This window comes from Poecilia reticulata, linkage group LG15 (genome assembly GCF_000633615.1).
Source record: "Poecilia reticulata strain Guanapo linkage group LG15, Guppy_female_1.0+MT, whole genome shotgun sequence".
NCBI classification, from domain to species: Eukaryota; Metazoa; Chordata; class Actinopteri; order Cyprinodontiformes; family Poeciliidae; genus Poecilia; species Poecilia reticulata.
The window spans coordinates 10,761,163-10,781,107 of record NC_024345.1 but is presented as its reverse complement, the minus strand read 5'-3'; the positions used below and the strand labels follow the sequence as shown (position 1 = coordinate 10,781,107).

The window sequence follows — 19,945 nt, the reverse complement described above, 5'->3', positions numbered from 1 at the left end:
CAGAGTAATTCCAGCCTTTATGTGCCTGTGTGATTATAATAATTTACTAGTGCCATTAGCTTATATTTCTGTGCTGGTAGGAGCGATTTTGAACAAAAAGGCTATTGACCATGGTTGACAGCACCTTCACTTCTGCATTTAGAGTCACTAAAGTTAGAAACAAAGCCACACCTTCAGCTTCAGTTATGTCACAAATGCTGCTTGGGCTTGGAGATAACTCTCTGTATTCCCTGCAGGGTTTAATATTTAATAGAGGTGAGTCCTGCTCTGGTAAAACAACATAACTTTAGATTGATTCACTTGTTTGACAGGTAGATCTCTGGCAGAAATTCCCACTTGCTTTTTAAAAGAATAACTTCGATTCTGTTTCTCTGGGGATCACATGCTGCATTTTTTATTCTTTTTTTTTTTACATCAACTGTATAACTAAAAGTGTTCACATTAGCTGATTTTTTTTTTTTTTACGGAAAGTTTTATTGCATTTCTAACTTTAGATTTAGTATGTGAGCTTTAAAAATGTTGTGTGGAACATTTTGAAGCCTTACAGTGCTAAACTTGAGCACAGTGCGTGAGCAAAAGCTAGCTGGACGGTAGCCAAAGCAGCCATTATCAACCACTGGTAGCCTACTTTAAAACAAGCCATGTTTAGGCTTGAAACTGGAAGCTAATAGCCTCACAACACAACTAAGTAAACATGGCGGACTGGCTCAAGCCAACTGTTTCTGCAGCTGATAATTGCTATCTGGTAAGTGTGTGCACATTTTACCGTATAAAGAGCTGGTGAAGAAATAAAAGACGTGTGTTTACTCCCCATGTTTAGCTTTAATCTAATAAGATTTTCATCCGTGCCGTGTTTGCACATTTTCCTTCAACCCTGACCTTTTTGTCCTACGGTTACTCTCAACCGCGCTGCAACGGCGCAAAGCTCTTTCCACGCCAGTGCAGCACCATGCGCTTCTTTGTGTCTCTCCTGCTTGCTTTGTTCTGGCTGCCCTGTCTGGCAGGATGTCAACTATTGATTTATGCAGACAACATTTTAGCAGTGATGGCAGCTTATGGGTTGCGCCGAACGGAATACAACAAACAGGAGATCGGATTTCAGGCGAGCTGACTGGAAGATGTGAAGAGAAAGAGAAGCCAGAAGTCGTCGCTTACTTTGGTCTTACATTAGAACCCCGCGCTGATAAGATCGACTAAAAATGGATGAGGGTGCATGATATTGTAAGCAGGGGAGATAAAGGTTTATTTTCAGAATCGGGAGGCGCTTTCCTTTTCGGTGTGCGGGGATTGGAGGGCGCGCAGTAGCAAAAGCCCAACACAGATTGATCATTTGAATAATGGGCTGCCTGAACAAAATCACGTGCTGCCATTCAATTCATGTTTCATTGCGCTGCAGAAGTGCATCCGTTTTAATACATTTATTTTATTAGACTCTTGTGTGATAGACCAACATAGAATACTGCAGAGTTGCAGTTTTTAAATTGCTTGCACATCTGGACACTAAAACATTTTCTCATTCTTATTTCTGAGCAGCTCCAGCTCAGTCCGTTTGAATGAAGAGTGTCTATGAAAATCAATGCGAGATTTAGATCTGGACTCTGAGTCATTTCAGCAATGTGCCTTTATCCATATTAACAAAATCCTGCTATAGCTCTGGGTATGTGCAGCCCAGACCCATGTCCTTTCCAACCTCCATCTCCAGGTTTCTCCTTTATTGATCTCCAATTTTCTAATAAACTCTGACCAGGAGCTCCACATCATGTTTGTTGTGTCTGCTACATGTTTTCTTCTAACTAGTCTTCTACAAAGCTCACATTTGCAGTGTGCACAGCTAATAGTTGTCCTGTCCATGTGGATCTTTCTAGTTTCTACAGTCAGACCCCGCTATTTTCGTGGGGACTTCAGAGAAAAGGGGGGATGAATCAAGGTGAAAGACACACATAAGTGGACTGAACTTGTTAAAGTGAAATTAATTTCTCATAGCACTTGTACACTAGAAACTCATTCACCCAACTTTTCTCAAAACACACGTCCATTCAAACATCAGAAGACAACTTGGGGTTTATTCTTTTGCCCAAGGGCACAGCAGCTTGTGACAGGGGAGAAGGTTAGAATCAAATCCACAAACATCTCATTGAGCAGGTCTACTGTCCCCACTGCCAGCCGCAGCATTTTAATATGTTAAAAAAATAAGATGTCTTTTTGTTTTCAATTCACAATTTTGCCCCAATGTATATCGGTCGAAATCCTAATAAACTATTTTAAGTTGAGTGGCCATGAATACACTTACAGGGCAACATATTTAATAATTTAGCATTTGGTTAAAACCCACTCCACTGCATTAGGTAGTCATGGATAGCCGTACCTGTAATTGAGGCTGAACGATTAGACGAAAGAAGTAACTAATCGTAACAGGAGAATGCGGTAAGGGTTTTTTTTTTTTTAGACCACTCAAAAGAGGCAGCAGGAGATGAATTCATCAAAATTTTAAAGAGCAAAATGATAGGGCCTTTTCCTGTTTGCGCAAGTCCTCACTTATTGATCTCATCAATGAATCACAGAGAGCCGTTTTCCACTGGGGCTCATGCTAAAGGGATGAAATGAAAATTTGATTCTAGTGCCTGTTGGTTCCCCAGCATGAATTTCCTTTTTTTTCCCCGGTATTATTTAAGCACACAATATACTTTTTCTCATTTCTCATAATTTAACGCAATGGAACTGTGCTTTTTGTTCCCTTGCATTTCATTGGGACTCTTCTTCCCTAATTCGCCTTTGCTTAGCTGGGTCGCTGGTTCTCGCTGAATCACACTTTGCTGTTTTGACAGTTTGGAGTCTGAATCATGATCCCAGTGTGGCAATCTCTCAGCATTGACTCTTTAAAGGTCACTCTAAACTTCTCTTTCTCAAGCCATTTACGGACAAGCAGGAAGTTTGCAAAACAGGAGTGCTTGGAGTATGTTTTTCTGTCTTAGGCTTGATTTTGTTGTGAAAGTGCACACATGTGAGGGTCAACTTGGGGGGGATTGGACTATTCCACGGAAGACATCGGGTTTAATAAATAAGTCAGAGAGGAGAGAAAGCCTCTGGAAAAAAATAGCACTTAAACAATTATTATCTCTTGTTCTGCTGAGGCTACTACTTAATATTTGATGACTCTCTTCCTTCCTTTTCCCCACTTCTCCGGAGCCTCGACTCCTTCAGCTGCTGCGGTCTTTGAACGGTCAGTTGATCTCTGTTATTTAGTACCGGGACACTTAGGACCAACTTCCTAAAAAAAAAAAAAAAAAAATTCCTGGTACAGAAATTATGAAACGGTTCATGTCCATTTCTCCAGCTGTGAAGGCAGTGTATTTGCAGAGATTACAAGTAAAAGCATCATATTGATCCAGGTTAAATCCAGAGGGAGCTTCGTTCTGCAGCTGATCAGATCTTCACAAAGACAGTTAGAAGCAGAATAATCAATGCTCAAAAAGAGGCATTCAGATGTACACTAAAGGTATCGAGCTAATTTTGGAAAACATAAAGCTACTTGCTGCCTCGTGGTGCCTCTGTTTGTTTTGACTTTGATGTAATGCCTGTCAGAATGTCAAGAATGAAACCCGTTCACCAGACCAGTTCAGTAAGAGTGTGACTAAACTTCTGAACAATCTTTAAAAAGTTAACCACAAAAAAATGTTGAATTTTTTTGTGGTTAACTTGAATTTTTATTTTTATTTTTTCTTTAGGCTGAGTCAAATATGTCTAGAATCACATTAAATATGATTTACGGTTTATTTTATTTAAAACGGGGCTAACAGGCAAATGTGTTTACACTAAGTGAAACCCCAGAATACACTCATTTGAATACAAAACATAATGGGTACAGTGTGATAAAAAAGGATTCATAACCCTTTAACTATTCCACATTACGCAGCATTCCAGAAGTACAGTCTTGTGAAAAGAAGACGCGGTTTACAAGGTGTTTTATGGGAAAAAAAAGAACATCTAAAAGAGGAAATGATTGTAAAAGTTTTTAAGCTAAGTCAAATTGAATGTGGAAAATTTGTGAACATCGATTTCTAATTTTCACATTCCTAAAACGTGGACTTTTGCTGAGCTAAACCAGTCTATTGCTGCTCTGGCTGAATGTTGAATGTGGTTGTAGCTGCAGGAAGTTGAACTTCTACACCTACCTCAAGTCTTTAGCAACCTATGACCTTTTTTTCCCCTCTTATTTAAAATAGCTTCTCTGGTGAAGAAAAAAAAACACCCACAGCATGACACTGCCACCACATGCCACATAGAGAGTACAAGTTTTCCAACACATAGTTTATTTGTGGTTTTGTCTGGCCATGGCACCTTCTTCTTTATGCTAGTCGTGTTTTATTACAGCCATCTTTCAACTGTGACCTTTTCCTATTTTTTTAATAACCTATTTCATCTTTAAACTTCTCCGTAAATGTATCCGTGATCTTCATGATGCTTTTTGTTCCCTTGTGTTCCTTAGCAAGTCCGAACTGTTCATCTGATAATTGTCCCTTAACACACACACACAGACTCCAATAAATTTTGTCAAACAGAAGAAGTATATAATATCACATCGCAGTCAATGCTAACGCAGTCTCTTTGCTCTGTTAAGCGCTCTAAGTAATTCCATCCCCCTGTTCTGTCTTTATCCTCCCACCTCCTCCAGGACTTCCTGCATCTTCAACTATCCACTTCCATCTCATTCACTAATGACCTTCCTATAAAGCTGTGGCTGTCTCAGTTGCTCCCAAATTAAATTTTTAACAGAGTCCTGCAGTCAGAGATGGTGATTAAACTAACAGTTGACGATACCGTCACTGCAAGCGTCTACCTGAATTAGTGCATGGGCATATTAAAAAAAGAAGAAGAATATATATAAATCACTGAATCACTGCAGAAATGGCATGTGATTGTTGTATGAAAGTTGGTAAGCAGGGTTGCACAAACATTTTAATAAGATCTAGTGAAACTGTTTAATTTTGGTTGCCCATTACTCTGTGTAAATAAGCCAATATTTGAAGTTTGCATGCTATAAAGCACTTTCTGTGGAAAGCTGAGGCAAAAATGTCCTTCCTTTTGTGATGAAATAAAACCGAAGACTTGTTGTTTACTCTTTTATAAGACATAAAAGAGTGAAAAACCAACTGGACACAACAATATTGTGTCCAATAACCTTTTTCTTAGTCGTTTTACTCTTATTCTGCCTCTTGGACAGTGATTGCTGAAGATGGACACCAGCTCTCCTCTTGCAGATGGATGGACTTGAAATTATGTTCTTCTTATGAACACTAGATGGCAGCCTTGGACTAAATTAAAAAATTTTACCCTGTGCTCTTATTTCACGAGTCAGTCTCAGTGCTGGGAGCTGTGGGAGAAGGGGGCAGGGGGGGTGGAAGTGGGTCTTAACATATTTTAAAAAGTTTAAATTTATTTGATTCTAAGATTTGTCATTTTGCAAGTATAGGGTAGGAGTTGTTGAATTAGAACGTAGTGAAATGCCGATGCGATGTTCCTTGAAGTCATGCAAATTATTGTTGTGCCTGTATTTGTGTGTGTGTTAGCGTACTGATAGCTTGCTCTTGTCAGCCGATGTTCTGCAAGGTTTCAGCTGACACTCTGTTGACGCTAATGGCTAAAGCTGCCCCTCACACAAACACATTCAAACAGTTTCCTGCCTTAAATCAGAGGCAGAGGTGGTGTAATTCAAGCTAATATATTTCTATTATTAGCCAGATGTTACTACGGCATCCTCATTTCATGCTGACAAATCGACTGATTTGTCTCCTCCTGTATAACCCAGAGCAGAGTTTATAGCCATCCTGTACTCTCATTGAATCTGGTATAGAGCAAATATAAATATATTTTTTTGGAAATCCTCGCTGACCTATACCAGGCAAAATATAGTCTGATTTAATCAATCAATCAATCAAATTTTATTTGTATAGCACATTTCAGCAGCAAGGCATTTCAAAGTGCTTTACATAATTAAAATAAAAACAGAAATAAACAGTGAGAAAGAAATTAAAAACATTAAAGACATAAAAACATGGAAGACATCAAAACCCGCACTCTAACCCTAATTTAGCCATAAGCAACTCTAAACAGGTGGGTTTTAAGTTGAGATTTAAAAGCACCCAGTGTTTCAGCTGTTTTACAGTTTTCTGTAAAACTTTAATGTGAGAAAGTATCCCTGCTTACATGCACAACCACCTGGTTTCAACTGAATATGTTTGCAAATGTAACACTGATCTATTTCTGTAACAGCTAATTTTATCCGGCAGTGTCCAGGCCAGGGGTCAGGTCTTCCCAGAGGTCAGCGAGTATGTTACAGTCACTACTAGATGATTGATGGGGGAAGCTGATGTTGGGTTCCAGCTTGGCCAAAGAAGAAGTTCAAAATAAGATGTAGGGATGACTGTAGACAATTACTGAGCTTTTCAGTCTGCTGCAAAGAAGAGTCAACAACTTGTGCTGTATTTCAGAAACTCTCAGTATAGATCTCTGGAATCATCACACTCGAGGGATGAAATTAACTAAGATTGTGAAAAGATGCTTATGTTTTACCTTCTCTTCATCAGGATTGAATAATGGAGTGCTTATCTTTATGCAGGTTGCAAAATCCCTGGTTCAGGTGGTCATGGTAGAAACTTGTTCATTTTCAACCTAACCCTATTTTAAACTGTGACGTCCCTTCCTTGCTGTTGGTGATGCTGTTTGGCCACTAATGTTTTGTCAAACCACTGAGGCCTTCACAGAACAGCTGCATTTATTCTGAGATTACATTTCACAGCAGTGGACTCTAGTTAGTAATTTCCAAAGGAATTCTAGTTTAAATTTTTGGGTGTCAGAGTGAATGGGGCTGGAGCCAGATGTCACATAAACTAGGCATTAAGATGTCTAAAAAAAAAAAAACGAAGAAGCAGACTTTCAGATTTGTACTTAAACGCAGCAGTGAACTCACTGACTTTTTCCGTCCTCTAAATAAAGTTCTGATTTCCAATATTCCTGGGCTTGTTCAGTTTCCAGCTCACGGCTGGAGGTGTCGGACCTCAGCAGCTTCTCTAATCTGCATGGCGGAATGAGAGGCATTTTACAGCCGCTCACAGGACGTCGAGGTGGGAGGGGACGTCACTACGTAGTAGAGACCCACTCACTCACTCACTCAGTGCATGAACCAAGTTTCCTGCGCCTCGGCCATGTCAGCGTGAAACTTCTTCTCTTGAGATGAACGCGCTCGGCGGCTGCGGACGGGGCTTATGCGGGGATAGGAAGCCGTGATAGCGGGTTCTGGTGGAGGGTGGGGGGTGGGAGAACCCGGTCCGGCCCGCTGCTGGAGCTGAATATGGGTCAGACCGCTGTGTCTGCCGTGTCTCAGTCAACGAGCGGTGAGTGTGTTGTTGTTTTTTTTAGCGTTTGTGTGTGCGCGTGTGTGATGTCAGTGTGTCTTCCTCTTGCTTCTCTCTCACACACACACAATCCGCTATCTTTGTCCAGGAAGTCTGCTCGTCTCTTGTTCTCTTTGTTTAACTTTAGTTTTTTTCCCCCCCCTTTGACATAAAGAACTTCGAAACACTCCGACGAAACGCCGAGCTTTGTGCTAAACTGGCTAACTGGACTGTTGTTAAATCAATTCGTGCATCTTTATACGCGGGGTGTGCGTTTCTAAATTTGTCGCTGGCTGTGCTGCCCAGCTGTCATAAAACTAGTTAAACAGCCAGCGAACAAGCGGGCGGCGGAGTTTTATAACCCGAGGGCTGTTTATACGGCTGCATTGTTGCCTCCGAGTAATGAAAACTTGATGAATTTTGCAGCCAGTTCTCGGTCTGAGCAGAAGAAGAGGAGGTTAGTTGGTTTCCCCCAGAAAATATTGTACTTTGTTTTAGGTTTGACCTTAGTTCTTCATTTGAACTCGTATTTTAGAGTTAACCAAATAGAAACGGAGGCAAAATACTACAAAAATATGTTATTACTGTGGCACTGCTGTCACGCCTTAGAAAAGGCGTGACAGGAAATTTCACAACTTTGGCAGAGATTTCATTTGACAGTTGCACAGCTCAGTTTTTATTCTAACAAGATTGGACTAAAGCTAATGTAATATAAATATCAGTGGGCTTAAAAAAGGTTACAGAAAAAAAGAGCTGTTTACGTGTTTTTTTTTCTTAATAAATGCTTCGAACTATTTCCCACAACTTTCATTCTGTAAATTCAACATGTGCCTGGATGTAAATTGGAAAATTGTCAATTTTCAGTAACTCTCATATAATAATGCAATTGAATTCAATATAGATTACGAGTGATAATCACTTAAAACCATATATATCATATACACTGATAACATTTTTTATTACTATTGGCTTTAAATCCGACTAAACCTGTCCTGTTTTATACCACTTAGGAATATTAAAATACCTGTTTGGCTAAATGCCAGATAATTGAAGACAGTATTGGACAGTATTGTTGCATTTGGAGGAAAAAATGCCAAACCTTGAAAGGCGGAGATCAACGTCCCAATTTAGAAGTACGGAGGTGGCAGCGTCATGTTGCGTGAGAGTTTATGTGCAGGGAGGACTGGCGAACTTCAGACATGGCATCATGCAGAAAGAACACTGTGGAAATACTGAAGCAACATCTCAAGACATTAGCCAGGAAGTTAAAGCTTTGGCATAAATGGATCCCCCATGGCCTCAATCATGCTGCTAAATTAGTTAGAAAGTGATTGAATGACCGCAAAGGTCTGATCTCAGTCCCAAAGAAAATTGGGAAGGAAGATGAAACCCGAAATCCTAGTAAGTTATCAGAAACTTGTGAAAGAACGCTTGAAATGTTTTAACCAAGTCCTACAGTACAAAAGACTATTCTACAAAATACAAAATGAGATATGAATATTTCTAAAAATTCTTGAATTTTCTGACATTTAGGAAATGTAACGGGAAAACATTGACTTTTCTATACAGTGTATGCAAAAAAAAAACTTTCAACAGATGACTTGAACCGGTTGTGCTGCAGTCCAGCTATCTTGTTGACAATCTGCTCTTGATATTATCTCTTTTCTCTTTTGTGAATGTTATGTGTGGTTGTTGTTGGTGTCTGACAGTTATTCTTATTGTTAGGGCTGCAAAACAAAAGACAAGCCTAAGATACAGATAGTATTAGGAGGGGTGCACCCATAAATCAGCCCCCCAATTTCGTTAATTTTGGGAGACTTGTGATCGACCAATACTCTGTATTACAAACTGTACGTGTTATATGTGAAGCTGATCTTACCTACCGATCTTATCCACCTTGGAAAAGATCTAAAAATCAGCCACTGTCCTCTTTTGCTCTGCCTGACAGATCCACCCACCAGATCTGCACGTTTGCAGTTAACAGTAGTCACTCCACTGCTGCCCACTCAGCAACTTTCTTGCTACTTTTAGCAACATTGAGACAAAAAAACAAAAAACAAAATCAGTATCGGGCAGAATTGGAATTGTCAGGTCAGACTTTTTAAAGATCGGCGATTGGCAGAAAGCTACAATCGGTGCCTAAATATTAGTAAATACTGCGATGATATTAGTTGCATATTTGCCTCTCTTCTTCTTTCCTGTACTTCCGTCAATCAATTTTGAGCAACATCATTACTGTCCGGTGTCGGAGTATTTACACCTGACCTTGCTAAATATTTCATTAGTATGGAAAATACAAGTTTGTAACACTTGGAGAATATTGGCCAACAATTATTTCACTTCGAGCAGTCCTTTACGATATGTATATTGCACATACTGACATTGCAAGAACAATATATTTGTAATATTAGTGCAGCCCTAGTGGTGGTGTGGGGTCATTGTGTCCTCCGTGTCAGCGAAGCCGCCTTTTGAAGCACTTCCTTCTTCCATCTGCTGAGAAGTTTTATGAAGATGTTGATTTCATTTTCCAGCAGGACTTGACTCCTGCTGACACTCCCAGAGCTACCAATTCCTGGTTTAATGAGCAGGGGACCACTGAGCTTGATAACCTGTCTAACAAGACCTGACGATGTGGAGAAGTTAAAGGCTGTCATTAAATCAATCTCATTATCACCTCAGCAAAGCCGCAGGCTGGTCGTCTCAGTGTCACTCGGCATCGATTCAGCAATTTATGCAAAAGGAGCCACAACCTATTGGGTGCACATATCGTACGTACATGGACACACGTTCTGCTAAGTGAACCTTTTTTTTATATATATTAAAAACTTTTTTTTTATATATCTTAGTTTTGTTCTAATTTTTGGAGAAACTGAATTTTGGCTTTTTAATGATCAAAATTAACTGAACGAAATACAGAAGGTAGGATGAAATACAGGAAATTACAGAAACAAATTAACTTGTTGATGACACTGATCTATTCAGATACAGCAGTATGCGTTGATGAATAAAGATAGATCATCCTGTACTTCCCTTATTTTCTTGTTACACTTTATCAAAGCAAGTGTAACACTTTTTTTCTATGCTTTTTAGGCCTGAGGAAAAAAAGAAATATGAAAATTAAATTAGACAAAATATAAACTAACTGCTCAGACTAAGTAAAACCTGAAATCAATAATGGTCTGGGAAAGCCTGGTCTCTCTTTTAAAAAAAATGTTATTTAATTGTTACAGATCTCAGACAAACAACGTATCTATATAGAAGTTAAAGGGCAACTAAGCCAGGGACAAGCTGGACAATCAGGCCAAAGAACAAACATCTGGGAGAAAAGAGTCCAATCAGTGGCAATTAAACAACAATAAAGATATGCAGCACTCTACAAAAATTCGAATATAAAAACATTGTAATTTTGCAGGTCTGTAGTGAACTGTAAGGAGTAGATCCAAAATGTTTCCCTTACAAGAGTTTATCTCTGTTGCCTTGTCTTTTAGGAGCTGGCACAACTTGAAACCTTGAAATTTCAACCAATATTGGGGCCAGCTCTAGTGAGATGTTTGGCAACAGGATATTTTGCATCATTGTTATTACTGTTGTTTTCTGAAACCCTGATTCGGAGGAGTTCTGAAATGGTTCTAAGGAACTATCCATCCATTTTCTTAACACCCTTGTCCCTTAGTGGGGTCGGGAGGGTTGCTGGTGCCTATCTCCAGCTAACGTTCCGGGCGAGAGGCGGGCTCACCCTGGACAGGTCGCTAGTCTGTCGCAGATTCTAAGGAACTATTTTTTTGTATTTCTTTAGAACTGGGCACCAATCTAGTCTTCTACCCTTTTTCTTTTTCACATTGGAGTCATACGCACAGACTTCCTCCTCTTGTTGTACTGTAAGCAATGCACCAGTCAATTTAGATTTCTATTTGATAGGTGAAATATTGGACAATTATTGTCTAATAGTTTTTGTTTTCACAACGACCAGTGGCATAAACTTTGAAGCACAATTTTTGTTTTGAATGAACAGATGAATTTTAGAGACATAGGTGGACGTTCTTTTTCTCTTTATTCTTTTTTTTTTGTTGGATTCAAAGCCACTACCTTGGTAAACACTTTCAGCATATTTTCTGTTTCATGAGGTCTTAAGAAAGGTATCGACCTGGAAAAGTCTGATCTTTACTTTCCTTCTTTGTAGAGAAATATTTAATAGATTCTTTAGTACCAGCTAGCACTGGTTGTGTTTCTCAAGTTGGAGTAGAAATACATCTGCTATTTTTGTTTGCTTTTCTTTTGGACGGAGTAATAAAATTTTTAAATTCTGTAGAAAGTAGGATTTTTTAGGGCAAGTTTTGCAGTGTAGAGAAATCTCTTTCTAATGGGATGCTTGATTAATGTGCTGACTGGTTTTATCGGTAAAACAACGGCTTTAGTTTTTAAAAACCATATTAATGTAAAACCTTTAAACACATTCCAAATGTGATTACCCGTGGCCTAGCATCACCTCAGTGGTTACCCACTTACTGCGGGAAAAATAAGTATCAAACTCGTCACAACTCTAAACGCTGAGCTAAAGGAGCTATTGACATGACGCTTTATTCATACAGTGATTATTTTCACAGCTTTATATGTGTCACTATAAAGACAAGCTTCCTGCTACTACACAAAAACATGCATGATGTGAACTAAACATGAGAAACGCTGTAATAATTTCTGACCTTCATTGTAACTCAGGCTTATATGCTGTTTGGGAACGCTGATCCACCACACGTAGCTCAGGCCGTTTAGCTTGAGTGCTGCTGCTGAAAACTACTTTTGGATATTTGTTTTCATTCATTTTCCACTAGTACAGCGGATCAATGCGGTGCAACACTGAACAGTAACAGCAGTTTTGCGTTGCTCTGCTGTGGCTGAAATTTCCATCTCATTGCCAAACAGGGCTGATGAAACACTCATGTTTGAAGTTTTTTTTAATTTTTTTTTTACAGTGCATTGCTGTCTTATTGACCCATGATCATGTCCTCCAAGCTCCCGGATCCGCTTGGCAGGAAACAAGTTACTTTTTTCCAAGGCAGAGTTTTATTCAATTACTTGTGATTTTTATGCATTGGTTCCTTACGTCTAAGGGAAAAAAATCTGATGTTTGCTGCCTTGTGAAGGCCCCTTATTTCTACATTAGTAAGTGCTTGCTATTGAGGACAACATGGTGCAGTTGAATCGAGACACTTTGGGTGACTCAGCCTTATTTTCTATGAAAGGTTTTTTGTTGTTTTTTTTTCATTAGAGTTGCTGTCACCAGGCACACTATGAAAATCAAAACTCAAGATTCTTCACATAACGCAGCAGTAGCACATTTGAATGAAGCACAATCTCCCTCATAACACGCCAGCTGTCGGGTTGGTTAGTACATTGTCTGACAAGAGCCTTGTCTTCTTTAGAGAGCCACTCAAACTTCATATTTAGAGCTTAATATCATCTGACAAAACTGCACAGTCGTGTCCATGTCAGCTTTAGAGTCTACACATTATATCCAGTATAATTTTCACTGGATCATAGTGGGGTTTTTTGTTGTTGTTGTTGTTTTTAAAGAAATTCAGCTCATAGCTTCATGATGATTGTTTTTAGTTTGTCAATCTTTTTTTGATGAGTTATTCCCATCGAGCTTCAAAGCCCCTGCAGATTGGCAGCACATGTGGTCTTCTTCAGCTTCATCATGAGGGTCAACTTCTATGGTTACAGAAGTGAATAAAAATCAGTGGTTGAATAAAAACAGATGTTCTTTATTAAACAAAATCACTTATAAAGTTAACGATAAGCTAACCTGGCTTTAATAAAACACCTTAATATTTCTCTCCAGGCTGAAGTCTTCTTCGAAGAGGCCATATCCTGCCGTTAACATGAAAGAATAAAATATTATGGCCTCAGTGTAAGAAGGTGTGTGCTTCACGCTTGAGGTCTTGGATCTGTGTTTGAGGCTGTTATGTTGAAATAATAAAGGAAGTAGTTCTGAAGTTGCTCTGTCTTCAACCACAAAGTAAAGAAAAAATGCTCCCAACATATATTTAAAAACGCCTGATATTCTGCAATAAAACTACAAACGCCGTGACGACACTTTAAAACATATGGAAAGCCATAATGTGAACAACTCGAGGCTGTGACAATGAAATGTAATCACTTCAGAGTAAGAGCAAGGGTTTAACACTGACACACTAATGGTTAAAGGATGTGCTATGCAGCACTTAAATCATAAACACAGAGCATCAGCCCATCCCTTCTTAAGTTAACATCTATTGACAGGATTTGGTCAGTTTTATTTGCAGTTGATAAACTTCTTAAAACCTTTTGATCGCTCCGTAGGACTTGTTGGGTGTGGATGGGGGTTCGTGAAATAGTTGCTGTATTAAATAAATGTGCTTATAAATCAGGTTTGTAAGCATTTTGAAGCCAGTTCAAGAAATGTCGGCACTATAGTTGGCTTTGGAGGTCACCAGAGAGGGAGACTCTGAGACTTTAGTCTTGTAAATGGTCTTTTTATTTTCATGAAATAAACAATTCAAGGAAGCCAGTACTTAAAATTCTGACTCACATGTTTACTTTAAAAGAGTTTGCAATGAAGTTTACTGGCTGAGGACTGTTAATGGCCGTTAGCAGTCTGTTAGCGGTAGCCTCATCGGACCACACAGATGAGACATTAAGGGAACCGGTAATAAAAAATCTGATTGTTTCAGAACAAAATAAACTTTACATCTGAAATCAGCTCAGTCTCAGTCATTGTGTTGTAATTTATAACATTCGAAACATCTTTATTATTGGGACTTCTGTGAGCAAATGGCTAATTTGAGCTTTCGGATGAGCTTCCACTGCTGTCAGCCCCAAACTTGATGCAAAGTTTTAGTAGATGACAGTCAAATTGATCAGTAGGGTCATTTGTTTCTTATCGTAAGGTTAACATTGCTCTTTCAATCAGGTAATGGAAACCCTTTGAGGTGATGGGACGCAGGAAGGGACACGTGACTCAAAATGGAAGCAAACTGGACCTTTCTGTGGCGCTGTCCGCAGCTAACGCGACACTCGATTGTCTTTGTAGCCTACTTTAACCAGCCTGCGCCCCCCCAGTGAAACCCCTGTCTCTTAATGATGAATATGCGCCACATTATTGCATTATAGATGACATAACAGTACTGTGGTGTGCTTGAATTAGCTGATTTTACAGCTCTATAGAAACTGATATCCCCTCTGCCGTCTGTCAGCAGTTATGGCCACTGTAAAAAAAACAAAAAAAACAAACCCAGTGAGGCCACGGTGTGATGGTCCAAATGGTATAGCAGTCTTAACAACGTCCAGGTTGCTTGCCCTGTGAATTATTGTGTGTATTATAAGCTTTGGTACACTGTGGTTCTCTGGCTTTTAGATTAGGAAGAAATGACATAAGTGTTAGGTTGCTCCTCCCTCTACTTGTGTCCAACACCTCTTTTTTTGCCTTGTTATTCTTCTCTTCCCCTTCCTTTCTTCCATCTTTTCTTACCACATATTTTTCGCAAACTTCAGGCTTCGATTCCCTCCTTTCTGTCCCATGTATCTGCTGTCCTGTGTATATTTTTGCCTCTTTCTCCAGCTCCATCCCTCTGCCTCGTTTGTGACGTCTATTTCTTCTCTCCCCTGGTAACTTGCAGTGAAGGAAGGAAACAAGCCTCTCCCTTTCCCCTCCTCCTCAACACATGTCCCTGCTATATTTTCTGAGAAAAAACACACACACTGGCTTCAATACAACACTTTGTTTTCAGGGGATAGCACTGACAATAATAACAACAAACTGCCTTTAAAGGATTTAATATTCTGTTCACTTTATGATGTGTAACTGCAAATAAGCCCATTGGCTGCGTATCTTTGCATAGCAGTTTTATAACTGGACAAACCCAGTGGGGGATTACCTCAGTCAGATCTCGACTGTGTCACAAGTTGTGTTTCTGATTAGCCTACCCGTTCCCACATCTGCTGTATATCCAAAGCCTGAGTCACTATTCTAGGTTGGCCGAGTCAAAGTGGTTAAAAAGAAAGAAACAGCTCAGTGTGAAATTGGTTTCAATGTGTGATGTTAAAGCCTTGGTAATGTGTGCTAAGTGAGCTTTCTTCAAAAATACATCTGGAGGTCATTCCTCTCTGGAACAGCTACTGTAGGTGTATTTGTAGGTTTCGCTGGAGATGAATTCAACCACCTTTTTTGAGTAAAAGCAAGTTGGAATCCAAATACTGCTCAGGCATATTGCTACGTTTTACAGTTGAATTTAGTGACTGTTTTAAAAACATCCTGGGCTAAGTAATCCAAGAAGTGCAGATCTTTTAAACAGATGTTATCGGAGGAAGCAATAGGCCGTCCCATTATCCTGCCTTTTTGTTTGCATCCCCTCTTAAAATGCCTTGCAAAAGTATAAATTCCCCACTTTACACATTTTGTCGTATTACAACCACAAAGATTAGTACATTTTATTAAGATTTTAGGTGATAAGACAAGTAACACAAACCTGCCACTTGGGGAGGAAAAATGTTGCTTGACTTAAAAAAATCTAAATAAAATCTGGAGAGATTTTATTTAAATTGCATTTGTAATCAGCCCCCTTGACTAAGTACTTTGTCAGACTACATTTTACTGTAATTACAGCTGAGATAATGTCTTGGAGCATTTCTACTGACTTTGCACATCTAGAAGTTGAATTCTTTCCTCATTGTTCATTGCAACATAGCCCAAGTTGAGTCAGGTTATGCAGAGCATCTGTGAGCAGCTATTTTCAAGTCCTGTCACAGATTCTCAGTGGGACTCATCTCTACACTTGGATTACGCTGTGTTGGTCTAAAACACTCGGTCCTACCTCCAGTATTCTTCATCTTCCAACAGGTTTCTTTTATGTATTGAGAACTTACAGGTTTTGACCCCAAGACCTCACGCCACCGGTAGAGAGGGACGTTGGGATCAGGTCAGACATATAAGAGGAGCTATAAAAGTAAACGGCAAGATTTTAAAATGAACTATAGCATAAGTGGGTAACTGCTGAAGTGATGCTAGATCACAAATATTGCAGTCTCTCTTGTGTGTGTTGGTTAAAAGTCGAGCAGTAGCGTTCTGAGATTGTTGAGCTTCCTCTTATTCAAAGGAAAATGTCATTACAGTAGTCTAAATGAAAAGAAGTAAAAGTATAAAATGTCATTGCAATCATAGTTTCAGGTGCATTTTTATTTATTTGAGAATGTTGCCGAAATGAAAGAAGCAGTTTTTGTGTCGTCAGTGACTTTCAAAAGACGATGTTAACTTCACTGAGATCCAGAGGTTTGTTGGACAAACCTACATTTCCAATATAATGGAGATTTTATGTTTGCTTCACCAATGCTCTATTGTCTAGCATCAATGCTTGATGCTCAATAATATAGTTTAGATCATCTGGGATGTGTGATTGATGGGAGCGGAACAATGTGTGCAGTTTAATGAACTTTTACTCTATATGTAGTTGTTGTAAAGGATGCTGTGTACGAGTTAAATATTGGGTCATTTTGTTCTTTTAAACGATTTTGAAAATGTGTGTATGTTAACAGGCCTTTCAGTTCCAGTGGGAAATATGAAGTATTAAAACATTGCAAAACCTCAGTCATTTGGAAGCTTGTAGCATTTCATCTTCTGGGCTTTGAGTTTAGGGAATGTTTGGTCTGGATTGCGAGGTTATTGGCTTTCTCTGAAGATTGAATTCATGATAATAAAACGACTGGGCATGTGTTTGACTTACTCAGCAAAGGATGTGGAGTTTTGCTTTCTGTGCTGAATGAGGGTCAATAATTTGGACTTTAGTTTTACTGTATTCCTCCATGATGACAGAACCTTCCTCTTTCATTTTAAAATATGTTATTGTAGTAATGCTGAATCCTGTTTAAATAAGAGACGTAAGCATTATGAAATCGGATGATGCAGATCATCAGCTATGGCCATTAAAAACAAAACCTAACTCAATTATATTTCAAACGAATGTTTTGTGGTTCGTATTTTACTACCAGCTACGAATCAAATAGTTATGAAGAAAATCTGAACTTTGAACTTGAATTTCTTTTTCTCTTTCTGTTCCTGTTCTCTTTGTTCTCAAGACTCAAGTTTTCTTTCACTTCTGTGAACCGTTTCTGTGTATTTCTCCTCTGTCTGCCCAGCGAGTACTAAGTCTATTGTTCTTGTTTAGTTGTGACCCACAAGAGGTTTTGTAGTCGGTCTTAATGGTGATTATGAGTGCTGTTGCTGATTTTCCCATCATTAGTTGCACAATGCAGCTGCTAAACTGCACCTATTGTGATTTTATATCAACACAGGAACAGGAAATGTGTGTCGGTGTGCAGGCGAGAGACTCTGTTAGAGCCGTTGTTTTGGGAAAGCGTGCTTGGGCCTCTACGGCTCACTTCAGTGTTTTCAGTTTTAATAATCAAATATATATTTTCATATATTTGAGACGTTGAATTTTGCTTAAATCCTGCCACACTGAGTTTTACAGAAGTCATTGCAGCAAGAATAAAGGTTGAGTTGATGCAGTTCTTTGTTTTCTGTGGCTTTTAAATGTCCAGATTGCCAAATGCGTTGAGTATTGGACACAACTAACCTGAGTAAATATAAAAGTCAGATTCTAATTGAAAATTCCATCTATGATGGGAAGAAAGCTTTCCAAATTGACCTGACCACATGTGAAAATGTAGCTGCCCCCATTGTTAAATCGCAAGTTAGCCATCATTAGCTATATTTTGTGGAAAGCTGACTGCAGTATCACTTGCTACACCCACGGTCTGATTAGTGCTGTATTTGTAGAATCGAAAACCTAAACAGAACTTTTTCAACACCATGCAGTGGGCTAAAAGGTTTTACGATATCTGAAAAAGCAACATGTCTTGCTCTGATATAAATGCTTGTTGTTTGTTGTTGCTCCCAGTGAAAGAACAGTTAGTCATTAGGTTTTGGGGTCAAATAATTTGTAAATAGGAGCTGGTTGGTTTGGATGGTGTTTTTATTTCTTAATGTATCCAATCAGCTCTTTAAAACTACATTTTGAATTTGCTCTTTTAAAGAAATTAATTTAAAGCGAGCACCCCATTGGTTAAGTATGGTGGAAGATCTATGATGCTGTGGGCGCTCTATTCCTCCTTAGATTGTTTCAAAGGGGTTCGTTTTTGACAATTACAGCAAGAGCAGGATTTAAAAAAAGCACCAAACTAACACAGAAACTCCAGTGAGGTTAGCTTGTTATTTGATTGACCGAATGCTGTTATCATGTCTCTGATACAGCAACACCCTGTGCATAATGTACAGGGTGTTGCTGTACATTATGCACAGCAACACCCTGCTGCTCATAGTTGTGGCTCTGTGGTTGTCTGCTAAGCATGCTGAGGTGAGTCTGATGGTTGTGTTTTAAGCAAGACAAAATATTGGCCTAGTTGATTAGCCGGCTAATGCTTACAACTATGCAAGAAATGGTATTTGCTAAATGCATCATGTGGGCTTTTATTTTGGAAACTCCATCCTGATGCTGAGGTTAACGAGTAAGAAAATCTACGTTTTTCAACTGAACTCTTGCAGAAAATTCAGCTTTTTATCAATTTCCACTGTCCATCATCCACCCTCTGAGTCCTCTCACTGCATATTGGCTGTTTCCTGCCACAAGCAACTAATTTTGACATCAATACAACCTATCTGTGCTCATATAAGCCAACCAATCAGCAGCGAATTGATTTTTATATGAGCTAAAGAACAGGACATGGCTGTCCATCCGCTGAACGAATGAATGCGATAATAAAACAGTTTGACACGATCTGACGTCTGATAAGATTTGAAAAGAATCCAAGACTTTTTCTTTCTTCCTTTTTTTTTTGTTTTTTGTTTCTTTTGCCTGGTTTTTCCACTTTCAAAGCTACGCACAATGTTTGTTCACCCAGCATTTAAGACGCTGCTGGATTGGAAAAAAAACATTTAACTCAAGTCCTGTAGGATACAGTGTGTGTATTCACCTCAAAAGAGACAGACTCTGGGGATAAAAGAAATCTATAGGTGCAAGATCTGTTCTCTGAGCTTCTAGCAGAGGTGATTTGAAGCAAGATGAAGCCAAGCAATTGCATATGTTGGACAACTTTGAGCACTTCAGTCAAAGTGGAGTCAGATTGTTATAGTTAACTTTTTTCTTTTGGAGTGTGCGCTTGCAGCTGAGAAAAAGCAGGAAATACTTGAAAACCCTTCAAGGGTTGTCTTATACATTAAAATGAAATTGAACTTTTTGGGGGTTGTTTAAAGAGTGTTTCTAATTGAAATGCTTTTGAAAGCATGCTCATTTTGTCCCTCAGTGTGCCAAAAGCTGGATTTAAAAACTCAATTTTCTGTGATCAGCTGTGACTAGTAATTGACCGGTCACCAAATCAAAAATATTTTTCTTCAGTTCAGCAAAACAACGAGATGAAAAACAATTTTTATTTTAATACACTGTTGGTTTTAATAAAAATGTGAAAAATGTGTGGGTATATATTTTTGATTTATAAACCTGGGTAATCTTCAGTTCCTAACTTTC

General features: G+C 38.9%; 1 protein-coding gene across 5 annotated transcripts in view; it reads left to right on the top strand.

Moving 5' to 3' along the window:
- The window catches only part of phactr2 (phosphatase and actin regulator 2), a 41,166-nt gene that overhangs the window by 2,559 nt on the left and 18,662 nt on the right, over positions 1–19,945 (top strand). For 2 of the 5 annotated variants that reach the window (XM_017309117.1, XM_008429201.2), the window contains exon 1: positions 7,068–7,391. The exons of 1 other annotated variant lie outside the window; for it this stretch is intronic. In XM_017309117.1, coding sequence (XP_017164606.1) covers positions 7,349–7,391 — 43 coding nt within the window. In that variant the 5' untranslated portion in view covers positions 7,068–7,348. Of the gene's footprint in view, positions 1–7,066; positions 7,392–19,945 lie in introns of those variants that run through there. 2 more of the 5 variants (XM_017309118.1, XM_017309119.1) reach the window with 2 other exon arrangements.